General features: G+C 44.9%; 1 protein-coding gene across 2 annotated transcripts in view; it reads left to right on the top strand.

Annotated features, from left to right (window-relative positions):
- The window catches only part of LOC126530835 (atrial natriuretic peptide receptor 1-like), a 363,348-nt gene that overhangs the window by 18,378 nt on the left and 320,171 nt on the right, over nucleotides 1–24,799 (top strand). The window contains exon 2 of one of the 2 annotated variants that reach the window (XM_050178129.3): nucleotides 10,033–10,422. The exons of the other annotated variant lie outside the window; for it this stretch is intronic. Coding sequence (XP_050034086.1) covers nucleotides 10,329–10,422 — 94 coding nt within the window. The 5' untranslated portion in view covers nucleotides 10,033–10,328. The remainder of the gene's footprint in view (nucleotides 1–10,032; nucleotides 10,423–24,799) is intronic. 2 annotated transcript variants of the gene reach the window in all.

Genomic DNA, 24,799 nt, shown 5'->3' with positions numbered 1-24,799 from the left:
ATGCTGAACTATCTGATTTCATGTCAAATAGAACATTTTAAGTACGTCTCGGCACAATACTTTCACTGACTTTTACTCAAGAAAATGGAGTGCCACAAGGTTGCATGCTGAGCACGACATCCTTCATAGTGAAAATGAACTCTTCATAAAATCATCCCATCCTCTGTTATGCACTCAATATATGTAGAAGATTTGCAAGTTGGCTGCCGCACCTCAGATCTTCCCACCTGTGAAAGACAACTACAAATAACGATAAGTAATCTCACACAATGGGCTGACAAAAATGGTTTCTGTTTTTCAACACACAGAACTGTTACAGTTCTGTTCTTCCAGAAACGAGGGTTACACTGCGATCCATTTCTGACATTGGATGGTACAAAGCTGCCGGTAAAAAAAACTACAAATTTTTAGGCGTAACTTTTGAGACAAAAGTGAACTTCCAGGCCAACATTAACACAACTAAAATCAAAGCAAATAAAGCACTAAATATCTTCAAGGTGTTATCGCACAAGCAATGCCGATGTGACCGAACATGTCTACTACGTGTATACCGGTCCCTTGTACGTATCCTCGACTACGGTAGTATAGTTTATGGTGCAGCTAGGCAGTCCTACGTTAAGCGACTTGATCCAGTTCATAATCTCGGCCTACGATTGGCGAGTGGTGCCTACAGAACATCGCCTGTCCCAAGTGTATATGTCGTATGCAGGGAGCCTGCTTTACAGCACCGCAGAGCACAACTTACACTTTCCGATGCACTGAGAATTCGGTCATCACCACAACATATATGCTACAACATCGTAACGCAGTGAAAATCACGGGTACATTACACGAATAAACCGAAGTTGATTCGGCCTCTTATCTTACGACACGATGTATACTGTCAGACTTCTGATATTCCTGATGAGATCCTGCAGGTTGCTGAAGTGCCACCAGGATAGCCCCGGTGGCACTTTTACACAGCTATGTGGTTGGACACTAAAACATCTGAAGAAAGAAGACATTCCACCAAAACACATAACACGAGAGTTCCGAACTATTCAAGAAAACCTAAAAATTGCACAGAATTTTACACTGACGGATCTAAAACACAAGAATACGTGGGTGTCGGAATCATATTGAAAAATTTCGGAAATAGCATTCGGATAAATAATTTTGCTTCAGTCTTTACCGCCGACGTTTATGCAATATAGATGGCAGTTAAGAAAATTACCACCGACAAGCAGATGAACGCTATCATATATACCGATTCGCTAACTGCACTCAGAGCTCTAAACTCAGTCTGAACCCATCCTTGGCGACATCCTAAACATGCTGGTCTATAATAAATACGGAAGAAACATACGATTCTACTGGGTCCCACGCCATCTTGGGGTACCAGGAAATGAATGGCTTAATGGCTATGATGTTGAGCTGCTTAGCACGAGGTCGCGGGATCAAATCCTGGCCTGGGCGGTCGCATTTCGATGACGGCGAAATGCAAAAACACCGGGCTTTAGGTAAACGTGAAATACGTAAAACCCCATAACACAAAACCCCATATAGTTTTTTTTTCTGCCGATGAAGACAGTCTGTTCGTTGAGAATGGGGACATCTCGAGCACTACTTTCAGTTGGCTGTCGGGAATCTAGAATTAGCTCGCCATTTTCCATCAAACTAGGCACATGTCTTCATATTTCAGGTTTTGTGTAAAATCATTATGACGTTTCTGACTGCGTCTCGTTGACGGCTCCAAAAAAATACATGAAAAAAAAGATCAAGATTCGAGCTAGGGATTCGCGGAGATATACATATACCGTATGTGGTATCCCTGCCACGTGATGCACCCCCCCCCCCCCCCCCCCCTTACATATCCTGAGATCAACGCAGTCGCTTCAATGTTTTTTTTCTGGTCAAACGGCACAGGGTTGGTTTGCCGTGCAGCGCTTGGACAGCCGCGTTCACAGGGTGGCTATGCGTTCCCTTCTGTGTTTGTCCGCTGCCTGCTTCCAGCGCCGCGCTGCCACTATACATTTAGTGCAAGACGATGGATGTCTCGCGCAGGTTCTTGGGTATTATTTCCTGGGCACTCATCTTCGGCAGCTCATGGCCATTGTGCGTCTCCACAGGGGGCGCGCAGTCATTAACGCTCCCGGCATTTTATGCAACAGCCGTCGCATTTTTTTTTTCGCCATGCACATTTGACCTGTCCAGAATAAGACGCGCCTAACAATCCCATAGTTAACGCACAAGCTGCATTATTACTGCCACTAGTTCCTCCGGCACGTTGGAGCTCGTTCCAGTCATCTGTTATATGGAGGGGTATGCTTCCCACTCTCGAGCGCCTGGAGCGGTGGGGAATGGTCTAGTCAGCAGCGTATCTACACTGCCCGATTCGGGAGACGAATCAGGATGTTCTGAGGCAACGTGTCGTTTCTCGGGTATCTAGAAGGTCCGCGCATACCGGATAGATAGTTTCATTTCTTCTGGAAATTGTTCGCGGGGCCCCTTCACGCAGCTTCTTGTGGCCTGCACCTTCTGCCGATGGCGCAACCCCTGCAAGGTGCAGGCCATCGCGGCCACGCCCTATTTCCCGTCCTAGAGCGGTGGCCTACCAGGCTCGTATCTGTTCTGGTGGAAAACACTTCCTTCCTCGGTGAAGAGGAGCTCCTTTGGCAATGGCCGTATCCTTTTGTGTCGGCCTCTGACGGGCACTCGAAGCTTGTCTTACAGCGTAAGCTGTCACGGACGCATTCCAATAGCCGTTTCGGTTGGCGATGTTGTCCACCGCCGCAGCCGGTGTCCGTCGCAAGAAATGGTTGGATTGTCTTGAGTAAGAAAAAAATAGAAAGTGCTAGAATGAGAAATATCTATTACATGCCTGATTAAATCAAGCAGGCTAGGTGACTGTCACAACCCAGTTTCTTAGGCTTCGTTTCGTGCCTATGGGTATGGCTCAATCTGCTACGGGGAATCGGCCATGAATAGAGTGGCAGTAGGTTAGAAGGGAAGAATACTTAAATGGAAGTTTGTTATTTACAAATGTTATTAAATGAATACTAATCGATATCACTTTTCAGGCTGTTTTATTTTAATATTTGAAGTTAATATTTCCGTGCTCATATTGAGGAAAGTAAAACAATTAAGTTAACATGGCATTCTCTTTGTTTCACTTACAAAATTAAATATGACATCAAATGCGTTCCTATTGCAGTATCCTAGTGCCGGCGTCCCAAGAGACAGTATCACAGGGAGGGTAATGCCCAATCCAAGTTCCCGAAGGGGGCCTTCTAGAAGTCGTATTCTGTGCACGTCGAACCTACGGCACTCTATAAAGTAATCTTCCATAAATTGAGGTACGCTACAATAAAAACAATGAGGGGAAGGTGACAAACCAGACCTGTGGGAATAAAAATTAAGCGTAGGTATTCGGCAACGCATTCTCGTGAATGAAACTTCAAATTTTCTTGTTGAGCACCACCTGCTGTGCCAAGGGAATCTAAGGTGCTGGAAATCGGTGTTATTTAACAAACATGATTTATCATGTTCTTCTTGAACACAAAATTTTACAAATCTTGCAGCCGTGATGTATGCCAAAAGTTTCAGGATCCTCAGTACCGAGCATTTAAGAGATGCCGCCGCAAGTGCATCTGCTGATTCATTTAAAGCGAGTCTCATGTGTCCTGGTACCCATAACGAATTGATGAGGCGTAAATGTTGGGGGAGAGATGAATCAAATTCTCGGAGAACGGTACATGAATTTGATACTCTTAGAGCAGAACAAACGAATAAGGAGTCGGTTATGATTACGGCTGAATAAAAACGTGAGGGAAGTTTTCGTAGAGCTAGAATGATAGCCAATAACTCTGCCTGAAATATTAGTGCAAAGTCGAGCAGTCGAAGAGAGAAAGACCAGTTTAATGAGGGAAAAAATGTCCACTCCTGCCTTCTCTCCACTAACAGAAGCATCTGTGGCTATTACTGTATATATATAGGGAGGTTCTCAAGGTGGTCATTTAACAACCCTTTTACGTGTCTAATAGGCAGAAGCTTAGCGTTATTAGGAAATATCGAATTCAGTGCTTACTGTCGCAGTAAGTGAATTTGGGAAAACCACATCACGGATTGATACTTGCAATGGTTCTATAGCTTCTGCACCAAAATTACCTGGGGACGATGCAGTCGAGACCATGGATTCACAAAGAACACAGTCGGCTCTCGAATGAACAAATAGGAGGAGCGTCTCTGGGGAGAAGCATAGGTATTCAGTAATGTCTGGACTGTCAGTATCCGAAGCCGAGTTGGAAGAGAATGCAGGTGAGTTTCATGATAAAGAATATTACTCTTTACAAATTTTGGAATGCCAAGACGTAGACGCAATGAATTTTGTTGTAAAAGAACGAGATGGCGAAAGTTAAAAGCAGGACCCTCAGAAAATAATACGCAACCAAACTCTAAAATTGGGCGGATATACATACAATAAATCATCAGCAGAGTCTCCTTGCGCATTACAAAATGACTGTTGCTGACTCTTCGTAATAAACCAGCAGCCCGGGCCCCGTTAGATGCAATGTATTCTATGTGTGACCAGCAATTAAGCTTTCCTGTATAAATAATTCCCAGATATTTTAATGATTGCACCTGTTGAATTATCTCCTGATCATACATCATTGTTATCCGGACGGGAAAAGTTAAGTGGAAAACTATAATGGCACTTTTTTGACATTCATCGACATTTGTAATCACTTAAGCCCCATTTCAATGTGATTCAAATGCGACTGTAAAGCTTTATAAAGGCTATGTATATCGCTTGACACCGAAAAAAATGGGACTTCATCGGCGTATGCCAATACCTGCATATCATGGTGTGTAGGAATATGACCTAGTAAAACATTAAATGAAATGGGGAGAGCACCACGCCTTGAGGGACGCCCCTCGTCTGTTTGTAACATTAAGAAACACTCTTGCACTACCTGAAGGCAACAGACTTGAGTGCCCGACTATAGACATCCTACACCTAAGTTTTCTCTCTCTCTTTCACTCCCCATTCCCCTCCCCAGGTGTAGGGTAGCGAACTGGACTCAGTCTGGTTAACCTCCCTACCTTTCCTTCTTCTCTTCTCTCTCTCTCTCTCTTAAGGAACACTGTTTTGATAGCAATAAAATGTACGTCTGCTCAGGAAATTACGAAACCACGCAATTATATATTGTGGGAGATTCACACTTTCAAGTCTCGATCAAGATGGTGTGCTCGACACTGTCATACGCCTTCGCAATGTCAAATGTCACCAAGGCCGCGTACTGGTTGTTGCGGCGAGAGAGTTGAATTTGACTCTAAAAGTCAACATGAACACACCAAATTGAACACCCAGGCCTGAATCCTATTTGAGAGTCACTTAATATTAGGTTGTCACCTATCCACCTTTCGATATGACCATACAATACTCTCTCAATTAACTTGACAAAATTTGAAGTCGTAGAAATAGGTTTAATGTTATCTATTGTGTATCCATCATCCTGCTTTTTTAAGTAGCGGAATTATTTTGGCCACTTTCCAATCTGGATGGATTCATGCATTGTGAATTGAAAAATTTATAAATTTAAGCAAATCCTGGGGAGACAATTCGAATATTATTTTTATCATTGCTGTAGTTATGTCATCAGGACCTGGAGCTGAAGCTGGCAGTGACTTTACCACTTTCACTAATTCTTCCAAGGTGACTTCTGTGAATATATCAACTTGTTCAGGTGCCGGCATGTGATAGGGTAGAAGTGACTTAAATCGACTCTCTGAGCCTTTTGCAATCTCCTCCAGTGACTGCACCAATTGCGTGGAAGTTAGTAACTTTTACGTTTAAAAACAACTAAACGCTTAAACAACGTTTAAACACAACTACTTTAAACTTAAAAAAAAACGTTTAAAAACAACTAAACGAAAAAATCCCTGGATAACCAGAGAGATAATTCATGCAAAAAGAAAGCTAAAACGGAAGCGAAAGTCGTCTTCAAAGAATTGCCAGCCAATTGACAAAAGCTGCATTTCTAGTATGAGTCGCGAATCAAAAGGGCTAATCAAAGAATCTAGAAATAGATTCTATAATGTCACGTAACAATCTTTTCTGAAAAACGCCCCCGGAAAATTTTGGCGATATATTAACTCCCCAGCTGCTTCTCGTTCGCATGAAACTGGAGATAGCGCTCTAAAGAAGGCACAGGATTTTAACTCTTTCTTCTCGTCAGTTTTCACACGCGATACCGGCTCCCTGCCCGATTTTACAGAAGAATCTGAAAGGCCGCCTTTTCAAGATGTAAAAATTGACGAACAGGGTGTATTTAACCTGTTACTCCACATGAACACTAAAAAAAGGACGGGGCCTGACGGAACTCCTAATGAACTTTTACAAAGGTACGCAGAGTGGGTTTCTAAATTTCTAACTAATTTGTGAGGCATCTATTAACCAGTGTTCCTTTCCCAGGGCATGGAAGCGTGCTGAAGTTATCCCAATTCATAAAAGTGGCAGCAAATCAGACGGTAAAAATTATAGGCCGATCTCCCTTACTAGCACTTGTTCGAAACTACTTGAACATATCTAAGCAATTATTGGTCTACCTTGACAACTACCATATCCTAAACAAATGCCAACACGGATTCCGTCAGGGACTCTCTACAGTGACTCAACTAATAGAGACTGTTCACGATCTCACATATACAATAAATAACCTAGGCCAAACAGACATATATTCTTAGATCTGGCCAAGGCTTTCGATAAGGTGTCGCATCCAAAGTTGCTATTAAAAATTAGAACTATATTCAAAAACCCTCGCTTATCTGAATGGTTTTCGTCCTACCTAAGCCATAGAGACCAATTTGTCGCATGTGAGGGATACCGTTCTTCTTTTTCGCCTGTGGAGTCTGGAGTACCCCAAGGAAGTGCATTAGGCCCCCTGTTATTTTTATTATTTATCAATGACATGCCGCACGACATTAAAGTTCCCATCAGACTCTTCGCAGATGATTTCGTATTATATAACCGTATCGAATCACCTGCCGATCAGACGGATTTAAATTCAAATTTGCAAAAGGTAAAAAACTGGTGTGACAGCTGGCAAATGGTTCTGAACTCTGACAAAACGGTTTACATGTCTATCACTAGAAAACGAAGTATTATTGATTACGATTATTCCATTGAAGGTGTCGCGTTAAAAAGAGTGTCAACATTTAATACTTGTGTTTAAAGCTTACCTCGGATTTGCGTTGGAATGAACACGTTGATTACGTATCTACCAAGGCCCAGAAAGCCTTGTGGTCGCTTGGAAGAAATCTGTATAATGCTACCCCTGAAGTAAAATGCCTGGCATATAAAACTTTGATTCGACCAGTTATGGAGTATGCAAAAATTGTGTGGGACCCATACACTTCATCTAATCAGTCTAAGCTGGGTAAAATTGAGCGGCTTGCTGCACGGTTCATTTTTAACAAATATCGTCGTTCCCACTCTCCTACCCAGTTATGTGAACTTGCTGAACTTCCTTCTCTAGAGTCTAGAACTGAGTAAGACCGTTTGAAGTTTCTTTTTCTTATTATTCATGGCCATGTTAAAATTGATAAAGATGACTATTTTCACTTCTCTCCTAGTAACTACTTTCGTCATCGCCACAGTATGTATATCCCTCCTTCAATTACTCGCAATGATTGTTTTAAATACAGCTTCTTTCTGAGAGCAATAAAACAATGGAATCTATTGTCAAACTCAATAGTAAGGACGTCATCTTTACGTGATTTTCTTGAAAATGTCAAAAGCACATGTGTACGCATACCATAACTTGGCCTAAAGGTTATACTGTACACCTGGGTATTGTATTACATGCTGTATTTGCCATAGTGCTACTATCAGTGCATTCCCCAAAATGTACTTTATTTTCTTTATCGTGTAAATATATTTTTGCTTGTATTGTGACCTACCACTCCTGTAATAGCCCAAAGTTGGGCTGACAGTATCAAAAAATGAAATAAATGAAAAAAATGATTCTACGTTTGTTCGCGCTGAAACAATCTTTTTATACCATAGAAACCTAAATAGGGCCTTTTGTTACTAGACTGGGATAGATAACTGTAATGCTCGGCGTTACAATTTTCTTTCGCCTTGTCAACTGTGTGCCTGAATGTAGCTGCAACAAATATATAGTCATTCCAATTACGTGGACATTGGTTATACAGTAACTTTTTCCACGCTACTTTTCTTCTATATTCGTGTTCACAGTCAGGATTCGACCAGGGGCAATGTGCACCACCTTTAGTTGACTGCATATTGAATCTGGATTTTGTATAACTGTCACTTATCACGTGACACAAATTAAGTGCCTTCGTCACTTAGTCCTCCCTGTTTATTTAAATTTGATCGCAATAAATCTTGAAATTTGCTATAATTAATATAAGTGCGGACATGCTTATTGACCAAATTAATTTGCCCCTAAGCCGACAGAACACGCAGCTGGCATAGACAGAACCGATGCGGAATAGTGGTGGAGGGGCGAGGTGGGAGTGGGTGGGGCTGTTGTGTAAGTGTCCACCTAGGGGACATGTCCATTTCGTCTGCTGCTGAAGTTCGGATTGGCTGGGCTGGGGTACACGTAAGGAGGAGGCGGGCGCCCCCAGCCAATCAGAATATACCCCCAGTAATATGCGTCGGATGTATCAAAGTAAGTGAAAGGACTCGGGTACAGCTAATGTCGAAATTGATGTAGCGAAACGTTTGTAATGGTGTGGGTAGATTTCATGGCAATCGCACATCAGGCACTAACCGTCGTATTCAGAAATGCATCTTCACTTCAAGCTCATGTTTGGCTTGATATAAATGACGCCTGGTGCGAACGCGCCCAAGACGCTCATTGCGTTTCCTTTGTTGCGTTCCCCACAGGCGTCATCTAAATTATGTCAAGCGTGGGCTTCACGTTAAGATGCATTTCTGAATACGGCGGTAAGGACTTCCGAAAGTTGTGAGACCTGCTTTATACAGATTCAGCTTCTTTACATATAGGTTGCTCTGATTTGTGTATATCTGCGAAGGATATTGTATTCAATGTGGTCTACTTGACGATCTTCATAAGCAAAATGTGCAATGAACAAGACTTGCATGATGGCACCCTAATGTATGAGACGATAGAGCACTACAGAGCAACATACTTGTGCGGAGGTGAACTGCGAGAATAAGTTTTGTTTCCGCTATAGAGAAAGAAAGTAATTTATTGTATGGATATCGTTAATCTTGCGCTAGCTAACGCACACACTAACAGGTACAAGAGAAACACCGACCAGGAAGGAAGACATAAACTTTGGGTTTTCCTTCCTGGTCGGTGTTTCTCTTGTCCATGTTAGTGTGTGCTGTACTACGTAGAGCAAATACATAGAATGTACAGAAACTCGCCGACTTCATCTCTGTTATAGGTGTATGCATCATAGACTTCCACATTTACAGTAGCCTAGATTTTGCCGAAAAAAAAAAGTTTCCTGACACCAACCCGTCACTGCGAAAATCATAATTTAAGTATGTCTATGGAGTAAGTAGATTTCGCTAGAAAGAGTCTACGCAATGCTTCAACCGAAGAAATAGAAACGTTTAATGCAGACCTAATAGGCCTTCGCCTTGTCTGCTTTTCTTTGCCAAAGAGTAGAAAATCTTCATACATGAACTTGTCGCTGCGCACAGCGTGCATTTGGGTGTTCGTAGTAAAGCGATTTCGTTGTGTCGAGGCGTTGTTTCGGCTTGAGGGAGACGCGCGCTTAACGCACGTCCACAGATGGAGAGCTACGCTCGCTCGTTCTCACGACGAGAAGTTCCCCCCTCGTCGGGCTCCGAACAATTTCGCAGCTACGCGTGTCGGTGGGGTGGACAAAGGCAAGAGGTGCGGGAGAATAAACATCACCCGGAAGGCACGCACGTTTCGGCGGTGCACGCCGTACAGCCTGTAGGGCGGTGGTGGCCTGGGGATCCCGCAGAGCCAGAGAGCGAGGGGCCTCATCGATTGGCGTGTGTGTGTGTGTGTCCCACCGTAGGTACGGCGTCGGCCCGGTGCGGCGGCGGCGGGCCCGGCCAGTGCGCATGTGCCCGCGGCCGAGTGGCACGCAAGCCGAGCTCAAGGAGTCGAGCGCCAGCCGCACACGGACCCGGTAGCCGGCCGGCCGCTGCCGCCGCAACTCCGGTTGGCCATGCGACCCAGCGCCGGTCAGCTGATCGCCGCCGGTTTCCTGGCTCGTTGGGCTGCCTGAGGCGGCTTCACTCCCAGTTACGCCCACTTGCCTTCGCTTCTGATGATAGCCTTCGCTGCTGGTGATACTCCGAGCATCACGTGATGGCCCAGACGGCGGCGCGGGGAGCACTGACTTGCAGTTTCGATTGTGCCACGTGTCGCGAGCTCATGCTGCGGGGCGCTCCGGAGACGGACGGTGAGTTGGTCTTGCACGTTGACAGGTGCGCTGACAGAGGTGCTGGCTTTGTCCTGTGCGTAGCGTGTGTCTATATTTTTTTTTTTTTGGGGGGGGGAGTGTTAATTTCGCATCACGCGGCTATAGTTCAGTAATCTGTTGCTTGAGTAGGTGTCGCGATTGGAAGGGTTTTTTTTTCTCGTCTCACCAAATTTATCGGCAAATACTTACATTTTCCCGCTAGTGAAATGCTTCAGGGCACGTCTGCTAAGCTATCATTACAGCATATTTTTTTTTCTTCTGAAACTGCATTTACTTAGGGTCGCTGATGTAACAGCAGAGAGAAGAATAGATGGAAGCACGTTGCCAGAGCAGGTTCCGAACCATCTTTGAACACCCACTCTTCTTATTTTTTTTTCATTTATTCACCATGGGATCACAGAGAAACGACTCTGGCTTTCCTACACATGACGATCACGCGAAGGCCAGCCGTTCACGTGACACTCCGCTGCTTTCTGGCCTCGCCGATCGTGTGACATCGCGACCTCTTTACGGACAAACACCTTCTCACTGACGATGGCGTATATAGATCTGCGGATAACATTGACTGCGTATACTAACGGCGTTTTCGGCTCTGTGAGTTCACCCCGTGGGACCGCACGTCGTCGTCCTCTACCGTCGCGTGACATGCTGAAGTTAACTTCGCGTGCGTAATGTCCATCACGCTTTTGTAGAGCTCGTTGTTCCTGAACAAGGCTTCCTCTCACGGCTTCCCGTCGCCTGATAAGGCAATTGATCGAGCCGTTCTTAGCTACGAATGTGGCCCTCAAGCAGCGAGTGCCACATTCATGCGATGGAAACTTTTTCGTGGCACTTCTGTAAGTGAAGACTATAGACACGTCCTTGCTTTACTGCGGTGCGTAAGAGAAAAAGTAGAAGAATAATAGTGATTCCTGGCTTCCCGCGGTTGATTCCTTAATTTCCTGTGCCCGCGTAACATATACTGTACGAAACTACGCGCACTTCGGCTAACACTGAAACTCGCTAACCCAGGAAGTGACCGTTAGACCGACTGACCGTTACCGATTGCGCAGAGTATTTTGTTTTAGATCTGCGAAGAAAGCACGAGAGTGATGGAGCCCTTATGTCTGATAAAGAAAAAGACAAATGAGTAAAAGCAAATAGGTACCTAACTGCCGAGGCATGCCGTAACGAATATAGCATGCTGAATTACCGTATTTTTACCGTGTGCTGAAATTTAATAACCTTGAAATAATCAGTTTTTCCTCACGTGGCGCTCGCACCGAAGACAGCAGCGCGAACCGCCAGACACCCAGGTGTTCTGAGACATCTCTTTGTTCATTGTTGTGTCCTTGCGGTAACGAGCTCATATATTTATTACGTTACATCAACCAGCCCAGCAACATGTTTGGTTGATTCCATGTCTTCACTGTCATCGTCGTTGTCGTCATCATCATCATCATCATCATCATCATCATAATCTTATGTCCTCTGCTGGCTAAGGTCTTTCCCATCGACCTCCGATCACTCCTGTCTTGCTCCAGCTGACACCATCCTATGCTTTAAAATTTATTCCTTCCATTACGCTGCTTAGCTTTCTTCCTTTCACGTTTCTAAAATGTTTTGTAACAGCTCTCGCACGCAGCATGCCAACGCGGTAGCTGCTTCATTGAAGTGTTAATTTCATCGCTAACAATTATTATACCGTTATTTTCTCACTGCCTTACCGCGCGATTTGGAAAACTATTAGCGCCGTGAGTTTCCTAGAGGCCTCTTATTAAATCTCGGTTGCAATACGTGATATTAAAATAGCAACCGCGAGCTATATAGACTTTGGCTACTCGTGTATTTGCTATCCCTTGCATAAGTGCATTTTAAATTACGAGTGAAAAAAATACATTTAAAAACGAAAGTGATTGAAATATGTAGCGCTCTACTTACGTTTAACGTTTAGTTCAGTTTCAGAAGCAACGTAGCGCAAGAAGCCGGCTAAACATGCAACATCAGCTGGTGACGGGTTGTATTGCGCATTTTCTAAAGCTTGAGAGCCGTAGCTAAACGTAAGATCTGAGAAATTGAGTTCAGCGGCGGGACGCTTATCGTTCGATTTCGCCAGAGCGGTAATAAAGACGCAGAAAGAGAAAAAAAATAAAGCAACATCTCAACGGCCCTTCGCGTGAGCTGCCGAAGCGAGACGGGAAACATTCGTCGATAGCAACACTCATCGAGCGCGGTGATCAGTTGACCGATAGGTGGGGCGGTGGTCACGCATGTCCTTTAAATTTTAAAACATACATGAATACCAGACAGTTGGCGACAAAGGAGAATGAATTTACCTTATAAAGGTAAGAAGGAGCAAGATAAAATTCACGCGTATGGACCGTTGACCATCACATTGGTCGGTGATATACAGGCTAGCAATGCAGGCAAACAAATTAAAGCTGCAAGCATGGGCAGAGAATAATGACATGTTGGGAGAACTTCACAATGCCTTTAGAATAGGTAGGCCTTTGGATGATAACTAATTCGTTCTTACTCAGTGTATTGAAACATCAGGAGTAGAAAGCAGACCGTTATATGTGTGCTTTTTAGACATTACAGGGGCGTATGACAACGTAGACCGCGACATTTTGCGGCATATTCTGGAAGGGGAAGGCTTAGGTGACGATTGTCTACAGCGTTTGAGAGAGATTTACCTAGAAAATACCGTTTGCGTTGAATGGGAAGGGAGGAGGAGCGAGGAGAAAGTTGATATCAACAAGGGACTGAGGCAGGGGTGCCCTTTATCCCCACTGCTGTTTATGATGTACATGGTGAGGGTGGAAAGGGCGCTAGGAGGAAGTAATATCGGGTTTAATCTCTCACACAAACAGGCGGGTACAGTAGTAGAGCAGCAACTTCCAGGTTTATTTTATGCGGACGACATTGTGTTGCTAGCAAACAAGCAAAGTGATTTGCAACGTCTGGATAATATCTGTCGACAGGAAGGCAAGAATTTAGGTCTGAAATTTAGTGTTAGCAAATCAGCTGTTATGGTAGTCAATGTAAACAGTGAACAGACAGTGGCAATACAGGGCCAGGAAATACCTCGGGTAAGAGAATATAAATACCTTGGTATATGGATAAACGAAGACAGTAGATATATGGAAACACAGGAAAAAAACAATAACAGTAAAGGGGAAGACAAATGCAGCCATAATGAAGCACAGAGCGCTATGGGGATACAATAGGTACGAGGTGCTCCGGGGTATGTGGAAAGGTGTAATGGTTCCAGGACTTACTTTTGGAAATGCGGTTGTTTGCTTTAAATTAGGGGTACAATCAGGACGCGATGGGAACCAAAGGTCAGTGGGATGCCTCGCAATGGGCGCTCACGGGAAGACTACAAATGAAGCTGTGCAGGGTGATATGGGCTGGACTAGTTTTGAAGTGAGGGAAGCTCACAGTAAAATTTATTATGAAGAACGACTGAGGAATATGGAAGAATGTAAATGGGCTGGGAGGCTGTTCACGTATTTGTACAGGAATAACATTAATTCACAGTGGAGGAAAATAACTAGGAAGCTCACCAGCAACTGTTGCTGTGTGGGGAGCAACACAGCAATTAAGAAGTCCCTCCGAGCGGCCGCTTCTTCTTCGGTGAGATATTATTTTCTGTTTTCTTCGAAGAATCAGTGCTGCGTTGAGACTTCACTGTTGTCTAGGGAGAACAGACATCCCGTGGGATTCCTGTGTGCTAAAGATCACGCACAATATCGCGTGGTTTTGCTGCACCCCGCAGCGCATCTACGCCTACCACGGCGGTAGGCAGCAAAGAACACCGGCACGAGCCATATGTCCGACAGCGCGTTCCTAGGCGCATGAGTGCCGCAGAATCGGCGTCGCACTCGGAAGTGCCACAACAAGCGCCCAATGTCACCAAGCCAGCGACGCTAGTTTTAAACGCTGCTCTACCTTCCAGCGCACCTTCAGTAGATATGGCTGAGACAAGCGAAAGTGAAGCCAAGAAACCACGGGTTGCCGACGACAAAACATCTACCTATGATCTAAGTGAACATGAAGACATAGACTGCGATGAAACGCCGTTCTCCTTGGTAACGTATAAAAAGAAGCGGCCTGAGGGAATACCAGTTGTTTTTCGACCCTCACAGGAAGGACGCAACTTCTGGCAAGTGAATCCAAACCGCGCTGCGTCGGAAATAGTCTCCGCAGCAAAGGAAAAAGTGCAATCATTCCGCATTAATAGAGATGGATGTTTCTCTATCAACGTTACTTCAGTCTCATCTGCAAGACATCTACTGTCAATGAGCGAAGTGGTTGGTTTGGAAGTCAAGCCATTCATTCCGGTGTCTTATACCAAGGTTGGCAAGATACGCTATGTGCCAGTTGAGTATACGGAAGAACAACTGGTTGACTTCCTAAAGGATTTTGGAGTGACATCTGCCCGTCGTCAGGCGCGCTACAATCGCCAAGAAGACGGAGCGGTAGAATCACGCCCTCTGAGAACCGTCATCCTCCATTTAGGAGAAGACAAACCAATGCGCCAACGAGTGCATTTAGGTTTCACGAGTCACCCCGTAGAAGAATATCATGGCCCTGCTCTAAAATGCTACAACTGCCAGAGATTTGGACATTTACCGAAGAATTGCCGCAGTCAGCGTCGCTGCAAGGTATGCTCAGAAGACCACAACCACTCAGAGTGCAAGTCTGTGTGTCAGCCAAATTGTGCCAACTGTGGCGGAAACCATACAGCTTCCTATTTCGGGTGCCCTCAGAGCAGAGCTGCCTCAAGGTTACGCAGACATGAGTTAAAATACGGAAGGCTGCCTCCTCGTAATGCGCCCCACCCAACCTTGATGCTGTAAGATGCGCGCCTCCAACTCCTAACAAAGAAAAAGGGCAAGGGGTCCAGGTGAACTATTATGCAGCTCTAAAGCACTCAGGTCGACAACGTTCTGACAGCGAGCGACATGATCCACCTCCAGAGAATGCTACTCATCTTGCCCAGGCTTCGAGTGAAATTCGCCGACCTTCTCAGCAACGCCCTCAGCCATTGACACAGCAACCTCATCTGACATCTGAGCGACTACCTCAACATTCGCCTCAACCACGCCAGTCATCCCAGCGACCATCTCAGTCAACTCTTCAGCGACCTGCTTCGAGCACACATGGAGCTTCAGCGTCGTTTGGTGATTACGCGTCTTTACCCGTGGCACAGATGATCCTGCCCGTGCTATTCACAGCTCTGCAAGCAATTCTAACTGCCATTCCACAAGCAAACAACCTACCAGAGGTAAAAGCACTGCTTTCTATGGAATCGTTGGTGCTTCCACAACCACCAACAGCTCCACGGCAGGCTTACAATGAATAATCATTACAACAATGTTTTCGTATTTCAGTGGAATGCTAATAGCCTTCGAAATAAGTCAGCTGATTTTCGCAAACTACTAGCTCAACATAACTGTCCTGTTTTATGTATACAGGAGGCAGACGTAAGAGATGACTTTGGTCTCTCAAACAATGTTATATATAAATAATCGTGCATTCCTGGAAGTAGCAGAGCGACGTTGTGCGTGGGAAAGGACCTGCCGTTCTATTTAATACAGTCGAGCGATTTAAATATACCGGAGTTCGTAGCATGCAAGATATCTTTTAGAAATACAAGCGTCACAGTGATCAGTCTTTACCTACAATGTGCTAGCAAACTATCAGTATACAGCTTGGTGAATGTGTTTGGTATTGCAAACTCACATGTGCTGGTTTGTGGGGACTTCACCGCACATAACGTCATCTGGGGCAGTGAATATTACAACTCCCGTGGAAGCATTATAGAGCCTGCCGCAGAAAAAAGTAATCTGATTGTGTTAAATAACAGCTCTCCAACGTTGTTGCGGGGGTTTCGTAACTCAAGCTGTATAGATGTTACGCTATGCTCACAAGACCTTCTTGATGGCGTTGAATGGTCAACGGACATAGAAACGCACGGTAGTGATCATTTTCCGATCTTGGTAAAACATCGCCTCATACAGAGTGAGGGGACCCGGCGCTACTCAAAATATACTAATTGGCAAAGTTTTCGTCACCATTTAAGTAACTCATTGGGCGAAAATCCGAGCTTTCAAAAGTTTTGCAAATATATTGTGCGAGTCTTACAAGATCTGCACAAAGCAAGTCATTGTTCCAAATGAATACGTTGCAGTCGACGGGGAATATGAATGTCTAAGAGCAATTAGAAGACGCGCAGAACGGGCTTACCGCCGCAATGGAAAGCTGGATGACTACAAGATGGCACAGAAAGTTCAGTCAACTTCGCGCAGACGCTTACAAAAATTAGGTACGAGAAGGTGGCGAGAATACTGCGTGTCGTTGTCTCCGTTTACTCCAGTTCCCAAAATATGTTCAGTTGCCCGATCTTTTAGTGGTCCAGTTACCCAGAGCCATCCCTTCCGAGCCCTTGTGGCAGCTCGAAGCACTCCGGAAACATCTGTTGCTGACGAATTCTGTCAACTTATATCCAGACCAGGAATTCCGTTTACTTGCCTACAATTTACAAGTTCGACAACACTAGCAGAACAGAAAGTTCGTGCGTGCTTTATGTCACAACATCCTCAACTTGACTGTGAATTTAGTCTAAATGAATTGAAATGTGCTCTTTCGTCATGCCGTACAAAGACAACCGCAGGCCCAGATGGTGTCACGTATATGATGTTAAAGAACCTAGGTCCAGTAGGCAGAATGGCTCTTTTGTAGATATTTAATGATATCTGGATAAGAGAGACTCTGCCAGATTCATGGAAATTAGCCCGGGTAATTCCAGTGCTAAAACCAGGAAAGACTCCCCTTTGTCTTGACTCCTACCGACCCGTCATTCTCACAAGCTGTTTTTCCAAACTAATGGAGAAGATCATAGACCGTCGACTGCAGTGGTGGTGTGAACACACAAATGTGTTTTCCTATTAAATGACCGGTTTTCGACAAAATCGGTGTACAATGGATTCGGTATTAGACATTGCCACATGCGTCGAACATGAACGAAGTTGCGGAAATGTGACAGTAGCAGTATTTTTAGACATTCAAAGAGCATTCGACACTGTAAGTCACATACACATCCTTGCTGGTATCTTAGAGCTTGACCTACACGGTCGAACATCGCGATGGGTATCAAATTTCTTGAAAGACAGAAAAATATTTTTGAAAACAATCGAAGGAGAGAGTAATTATCACAGCATCACGCAGGGCGTTCCGCAGGGCAGTGTTCTCAGTCCGTTTTTATTCAACTGTGTCATGGCAACCTTGCCACTAAAACTCCAGTCTGGTCTGCATTATTCGCTGTACGCAGATGACATCTGCATATGGACCTCTGGATCTCATATACAAGACATTCAAACAACGCTGCAAGAGGGTCTTGATAGTATCGACACCATTTAAAAAGAAAGAGGCACGAGTCTTTCGTACGCAAAGACAGCCGTATTTCCTTTTACTAGACGACAGCTGAATAATTTCCAACTTACGCTTAATGGGCAAACTTTGATGTTCGGGAAAGAGCATAAATTTCTTGGAGTTATTCTTGACCGCCAGCTAACATGAGCTTCACACATCCGCGCAATTGAAAAGCCGACCAATGCAGTAATAAACGTACTTCGGCGACTCGCTGGCACAGCGTGGGGGGGATCAGTCTCTTCACTACTACACGTTCATAACGCACTCATAAAACAAAGAATTGCTTACTCGGCGCCTATTCTCCATGGTTTATCGCAAACTTCTGAGGAACGTCTTCAACGTTTACTGGCAAGAGGGCTGCGAGTGTGTCTTGGGGTTCCGCAGGCTACCTCGAGTTCTTTAGTAATTGCAGAAGCTCGTCACCCACCATTTCCAGTCATACGAACGGTTGAAACATGCCGACATATTTATCGCATCTTAACCCAACACGAGAAGCATCCATTAAACCTCGCGCTTACCCAAAGAAACAAAAGCAAAATTCACGATGTTGTTCGAGAACATAAAGCATTATTACCAAGATTTGAATTATGCAAAGTGGATGTTTGTTACCCTCCCTGGATGTTAACATGTCCTAAAATAGAATTATTGGTTGACGGGATTATATCTAAGAGAGACATGCTCATAGTAGCCGCACAACAACTGGCACTCTTCCAAATTTACTCCTTATATCCCCAGTACATCCACGTTTATACAGATGGTTCGTGTCATAAAAATTCATCTACTTCAGCATTCGTCATTCCACATTTAGCGCTAGAACAAACATTTAAATTATCCGGACGGACATCTTCCACCGAGGCAGAACTGTTTGCAATTCTGTGTGCTTTGCGTTTCATAACATCAGAAAGACATTCGCAAAAAATTGGTTATCTTTAGCGATTCGCAAGCCGCTCTCACATTACTACAGATCAATAAGAAAAATTCTTTGAACACTTTGCTATTGTATGAGACACTCAAAGAACTTACAAAAGCAAGCGATATGAACCACGTAATTACATTCCAGTGGATACCTGGGCACTGCAATATTCCTGGTAATACTGCAGCGGACGCAGCTGCTAATCGGGCGCACAATAACGCGGAGACAACCAATCCTCCCCTATTGCGCAGTGAAGTTCGTTTGCTCCTGAGATAGATTTCTTGTCGCCTCAACAAAACTACCTGGTTTGATCAGCAAACTAAAAACTCGGAAATATATTTTATAGATCCATGTATAAACTTATCAATGCCGGAAAATCTAAGAGACAACAGAAAATTTGAAACATTGGTACACCGCCTGCGTCTTGGTGCTGCATTTACGAAACACTTCTTGTACAGGATAAAACGTGTCTCTAGTCCGCAGTGTTCTTGTGGCCATCCAGACGAAGATGTGCATCATCTTCTTCTCGAGTGCACGAAATACGATACACAAAGAACGGTACTGCAAGCTAATTTGTTGATATTAGACAGAAGACTATTCACTCTAAAAAAGATACTTGGCCCATGGCCAACTGCGGGCCTTCAAAAAAGAGCGCTTCTTGCTCTGAAAAAGTTTTGGAGGGCGCCAACATTTTGGGAAAATATTAAGTATCAGCTGATCCGAATACGCTAAATGAGTAACACAAACGATGTTCGTGGTTCATAATTGGTTTATGTGGTGATCGCAACTTTTACGCACTATGTATAATTCTGTTCTGTATTGGCAGTGCAGTACATGTGTTGTGTGTTCTGGCTGTTCAAAATATCTGACTTTTTATATGTGTATGTGGACTGAACTAATGCACAGAACTTTGCGACTCATGTACTGTTGGACTGTATATTTTTTATTCATCCAGTGTTCTACTTAGTGCCATATTTTGTCGCTATTCTCCATTTTTACGAAAATTTGTTTCATTTGCCAAGTGACAAGGAGTAGCCGGTGCCACCATAAAGGCGCCAACCTCTCTTAATATTCATTTCCATAATAAAGAAAAAAGAACGTCAAGCGGAAATTCAGAGAGGCTGAAATAATCTCGGGTGGCGGCAACGGAAATGAAACCTGCCATGAGGAAAGAAACAATTTATGATAACTCGAAGGGAGGCTCATTACTTTTCGAAGCGAGATCGGGATGCCTTAGAACACGCACCTATAAAGTGAGATATAAGAAGGAAGAAGCATGTGCTTGCTGCGGTAAAGCTAGGGAAACGATGGCGCATGTTTTATTAGAATGTGAAGACGTCTGCCCAGCGGTCGATTTAGGCACCACTGGCCCCCTTGCAGCCCTTGGGTTCAGCGATAGCAGGGGAAAAGTAAACATGTCCACAATAGAGATTACTAAGAGCCAATTGGAAGATTGATGTAAGAAAAGTAGGGAAATTACAAAAAAAAGGAGACGTACAAACGCAAAGTTCGCAATAGGAGGTCAGAAAATTTTGTTCTAGGAGTTGATAGTAGTTTTTTTTTCTTTTTTAACCTAGGTAGGACATTAGGCAGTATAATAGCAAGAGCTTGGTGGCGCTCATAGGGGGCGCTCATAACGTCCATCCATCCATGCTCGCAACGTGGTATCCACATAAATGTATGGACGAGAACCACCAGCCCACTGCTAACGAACACGTAGCAACGCCTTCATTTCATATAAAGATTCCAATTTGGCCAGTTACGCGGTGGTGACACTGGTATAAGCAGCAGAACGCAGGATCACGAAGACGAGATAGCAGACGATGAAGCATCTTTTTTCATAATCGAAATTGAACTAAGATATTTTAGAAAGCTAGAGTGGTGACAGCTACTCGTTTTCGTTAAAAGAAAAGATATATTTCATGAACACCTTAAGGACTAATTCTGTGTTCCATCCTTTCGTGCTGACATATTAGACGGCAGGTTAAAAGCCAATTAAGCTTGTCTATGCATTTGCTTATTATAGTTGTGTCTGCTTTTACTGACGTCTTCAGCGGCGTGTGCATAATAATTTTTGAGACAGAATTGAATAGGAATTGCATATTGCCAGAAGAGGCTCGAATTGAATGGCGGGCAATTTTAGAATAGTTCGTTCATATTTAGCAGCCATTTCAACCATTGAAATACAACGATGAAACTATCTTCGTATGTTTACGTCAGCAAGCTTCTGTCAGCACGCTGTACTTTATAGGGCGTTGTTGAATCAAGGCACACACGGAACATTTATTGGTTCGAATGCTCAGGACTCTTCGGTGAGTGCGATTGATAGCAGTTCAGCCCGCGAAACGCCCTAAGCGACCTGCAGTGGGCTCCACTGCGTAACTCATCGTGTGTTACGGCTGCCGCCGGGAAGACATTTACCGCACTTTTGCTCCAGTTTGGTGGCGCGGAGTTCGAAAACTATTCGAAAACTATGCGAGAACTGTAGGCATGCGCAAATAGTGAACTTTCGATTGGAAGACCGAATCTAATTCGAAGGTTAGTTATTGGAGGGTTGCGAATGTTCGCGCGCCTGTAGCATACATACGGGAGAAATATTTAGGTCTGCCATAAAGTTAGCCCGAGGTAATTGCTTGCTGATGTTATCGAAAATTTGTTATAAAAAATTTGCATTCGTGGAATTGTACTGTCAGAGCAACATGCAGTTTCGCTTATTTATTTATTTATTTATTTATTTATTAGGTAGGTAGATACTGATATTGCAGGTTATATTGGGCCCAAGCAGGAGTGGATTTCAATAGTTGACAGATGACAATGATGGTGTAGAAAGGCTGTACACTTTCAGATGCTTGTGCGCCTTAATAAAGCCTGTGTTGCTAAACCTTGAAGCAGCAAACTAGAAACGAAAATAGAAACTATAGTAGCCAACGCACGTTTTATGTTAAATGCAACAGAGGGCAAAGACCAGAACCAGAAGGAAAGAATTGTCATCTGCTGCAATACCGCTCAAGAGAGTGGAGCATGTAATTTGCAGTTAATATGCCGTGGGTGTGGTATCGTGCATTGTTTGTGGGAAACAAAGGAGTGTTTGAAGGCATTAGTAGATGTAATAATGGGAGTTGACCTGTAGGAATAATGGTGCCTCGTGAAAAAACTTCGAGGACGCTTAAGCTTCGCCTTTAAGAATGGAACGCGATGGCGTTATCCAGCCCCGTTGACGCCTACACCGACACCCGATGTTCTGCGACACGGAGCCTGTTAGAACTCAATGGTGGGCCGATCCCGACGGCAGTGCAGAGCAATGGCTCACACCCTCGTAAGGCAGAGGCTACAAGCAGTGACTCGTCAATGGCTCATACCCCCGTAAGCAAGGAAAAAGGGGGTTGTGCGAGTTTCCGTGTAACAGAATTATGTTTTGTCATATACTCAAATTACAATCCGACGCTGTCATGTCTGTAGGTTGTGTGTAAGTCGGACTTTATGAATTTTCTGACGCATTTTATTGAGAAATTCAATTAGTTCAGTAAGATCTATGCGCCACGCGGAGGGCCTGCGTGGTTGTAGTTCGGGACGATTTTTTCTGACTGGCAACGCCGCTGACGGCGGACACCGACACCGGATTTTCTGCGACACAAGGCCCTTGACACTTTCGCGTTACTTTGAACGTCATGTTATATAGTGTGAGAATTAGTTTATGTGTAACTGTGCTTTTCTGTGGGTCTACGTGGTTACATGCTAGTGCCGGAGGACTCGGACACTTCTTCGAAAACTGGGTATCTTACAAGATTGCTGCCCGTGATACTGTGACATCATGCAGCAGTAAAAAAAAAGTTGTGCAAAACAATACAATTTATTACGCAGTATCGACTTGATATCACGCACGTCGGCGTATATCAAACTTCTTCAGAGATAAATCGCAGTGCGCGTGATAGTTTCAGGCAATTCACGATATAATGAGAATTGCAGCAGAAGGCGCCGGCAAATGTAATAAAATTTCCTCTATAGGCGTCTAGTGTTCTCATGCCCACTTTTAATTTTTTAAGTAAGGAACTTATGGTATCTTAATCTGCGCGTGAAGAGGCTTTCAGCAAGGAAAGGTGGGACAATGACTCCGATGGCAGATCAAAATATTTTGTCACGAATTCAGCATATTGCAAAGAGCTTGCGGTGTTTCAGCCTTCTAAAGTTCATGTCGAAGAATGGCCACAGTTCACAAAATGATAATTCGCATATTGCATAAGGCACCTAACATATTTTAGGCGTTATGCTTGCTCGGAATGTGCGGGACACAGCCATAATCGCTCGGCGTGCTGTACGCAACGCGAAAAGAAAATCACTTGCGAATATTTTCGGAGCGTCAGTAGTCCACGGAGCATATAATTTACATAAATTATGTTTAATGGGTTTCAGATTTCGCAGAGTTCGTTCTTGTTGTGATGGCAATGTAGGGATACTCGAGGCATGCTTGCGCTGTCGGCGCGGACGTGCTGTACGTCCTGGTATCGAGGGTGCATGCGCAGCCTGTGCGCGTGCAGTGGTTTTAGGCTTGTATCAGATGGCGCGATTTTCAAACAGCGACACGGCGACTTCCCGCCGTGACCACCGTGCCGCACCGCGACCGGGTTCTGCCAAGTTGCTTGCGCCGTCGCGGAGTCGCTGCAGCGATCGTCGCGATTTTGGGTGAGGCGTCAGCAACGCGCCGTCAAAGGAGGGGCTTTTCTATCGATGTCTACTTCACAAAGTGTTCCGTCAGCATATCCGCAGTTGCGGATTCAGAAATCATATAGGTAAAACTATGTTAAAAAGACCACAACTATTTCTAAATAAATAAACAAAATGCTAGAATTTCAATTGTCTTCGCGTTACTTTATTTAACAATACAAGTGCGAATGAGTTTGAGCAGGGGGCAAGTTGCGGTGTCGCTCTGACGAAAAGAGCACCGTCGCCGACGCGTGTGAAAGCTTTCAACGAAAATCGCTGTGCGACGCAAGCGGCGACAGCGATTACTGGCCGCGAACTTGCGATTTCGCCGTGGCCGTGCTCCGAGGACGCACATGACGTCACACAGCGTTCCTCGTCACACCGCGTCCTACACCGCGTTCCTCGTCGTTGCGCTCGCCTCCGCTAGCTTCGCCAGCTGCGTCGCATGCCTGATAACAACGTCGGAGGATTGAAAAGGAGAGCTCGCGTGCGCCGCAACCGCAGTTGAGGCGGCAGTATGGACGGCGATAATTCTGATAAGCAGGAGAAGGCCTCGAATCGACGTCGCAACGAGATGAAGAGGAAACGAATCCCCCAGGAAACAGATGAACAGCGCGCCGAACGACTGGCTAAACGCCGCAACATAGCTAGACAACCAGACTAACCTGGACTTGCAATGAAGATTGACCAATGCTAACCATGCTATGCCTTAGCTTTCGCTACATATATCCTGGCATAGCCGAGCTAATCCGGTCGTGGCATGTGAAACGGCCAATAGGAAGCCTCCGGAGACGCGCACTGCGATGTGGCATGCGAAAATGGCAACGCCAAGGGGACGCACCGTCACGCTCTGCTGAATGGGCTCTGGCGCAGCCGGTTGGCTCTGCCGAACAATTCCGTTAATAGTATAAGGGTTGTTCGCGCGCACATTAGCATTCCTGCTGAGGATCTGTGCGCATGACCCACCGTCGCGTATACGCTGGTCTGGGCAGAATTGCTACAGTAAACGCCAAGCTTAAGCGCTGACACACGCCGACGGTTTTCCATCGGTGTCATCTCGCGCACCACGAAGGCGTGGTGCCTGCCGCGCCGCTGCCAGCGTGCCTCATAGTGCCAACGTTGTGAAACGCCTGGGGTCTACCGGGGCGCTGTTCCCGAGGCGCAGGAGTTCTTGTCTTGCGCGCAGCGTCGCGTCATGTCGCCTCCGCGTATTGTTAGCACAACGCGCGAGGAGCTCGAGGGACACGCTAGAACTTCCTACCACTTTCAATGCTTCGCCTTGGGGCGAAACTGCCGTTTTCTTTTATTTATATCGGTTGTGCT

This window comes from Dermacentor andersoni, chromosome 5 (genome assembly GCF_023375885.2).
Source record: "Dermacentor andersoni chromosome 5, qqDerAnde1_hic_scaffold, whole genome shotgun sequence".
Classification (NCBI taxonomy): Eukaryota; Metazoa; Arthropoda; class Arachnida; order Ixodida; family Ixodidae; genus Dermacentor; species Dermacentor andersoni.
This window is presented reverse-complemented; position numbering and strand designations above follow the sequence as displayed.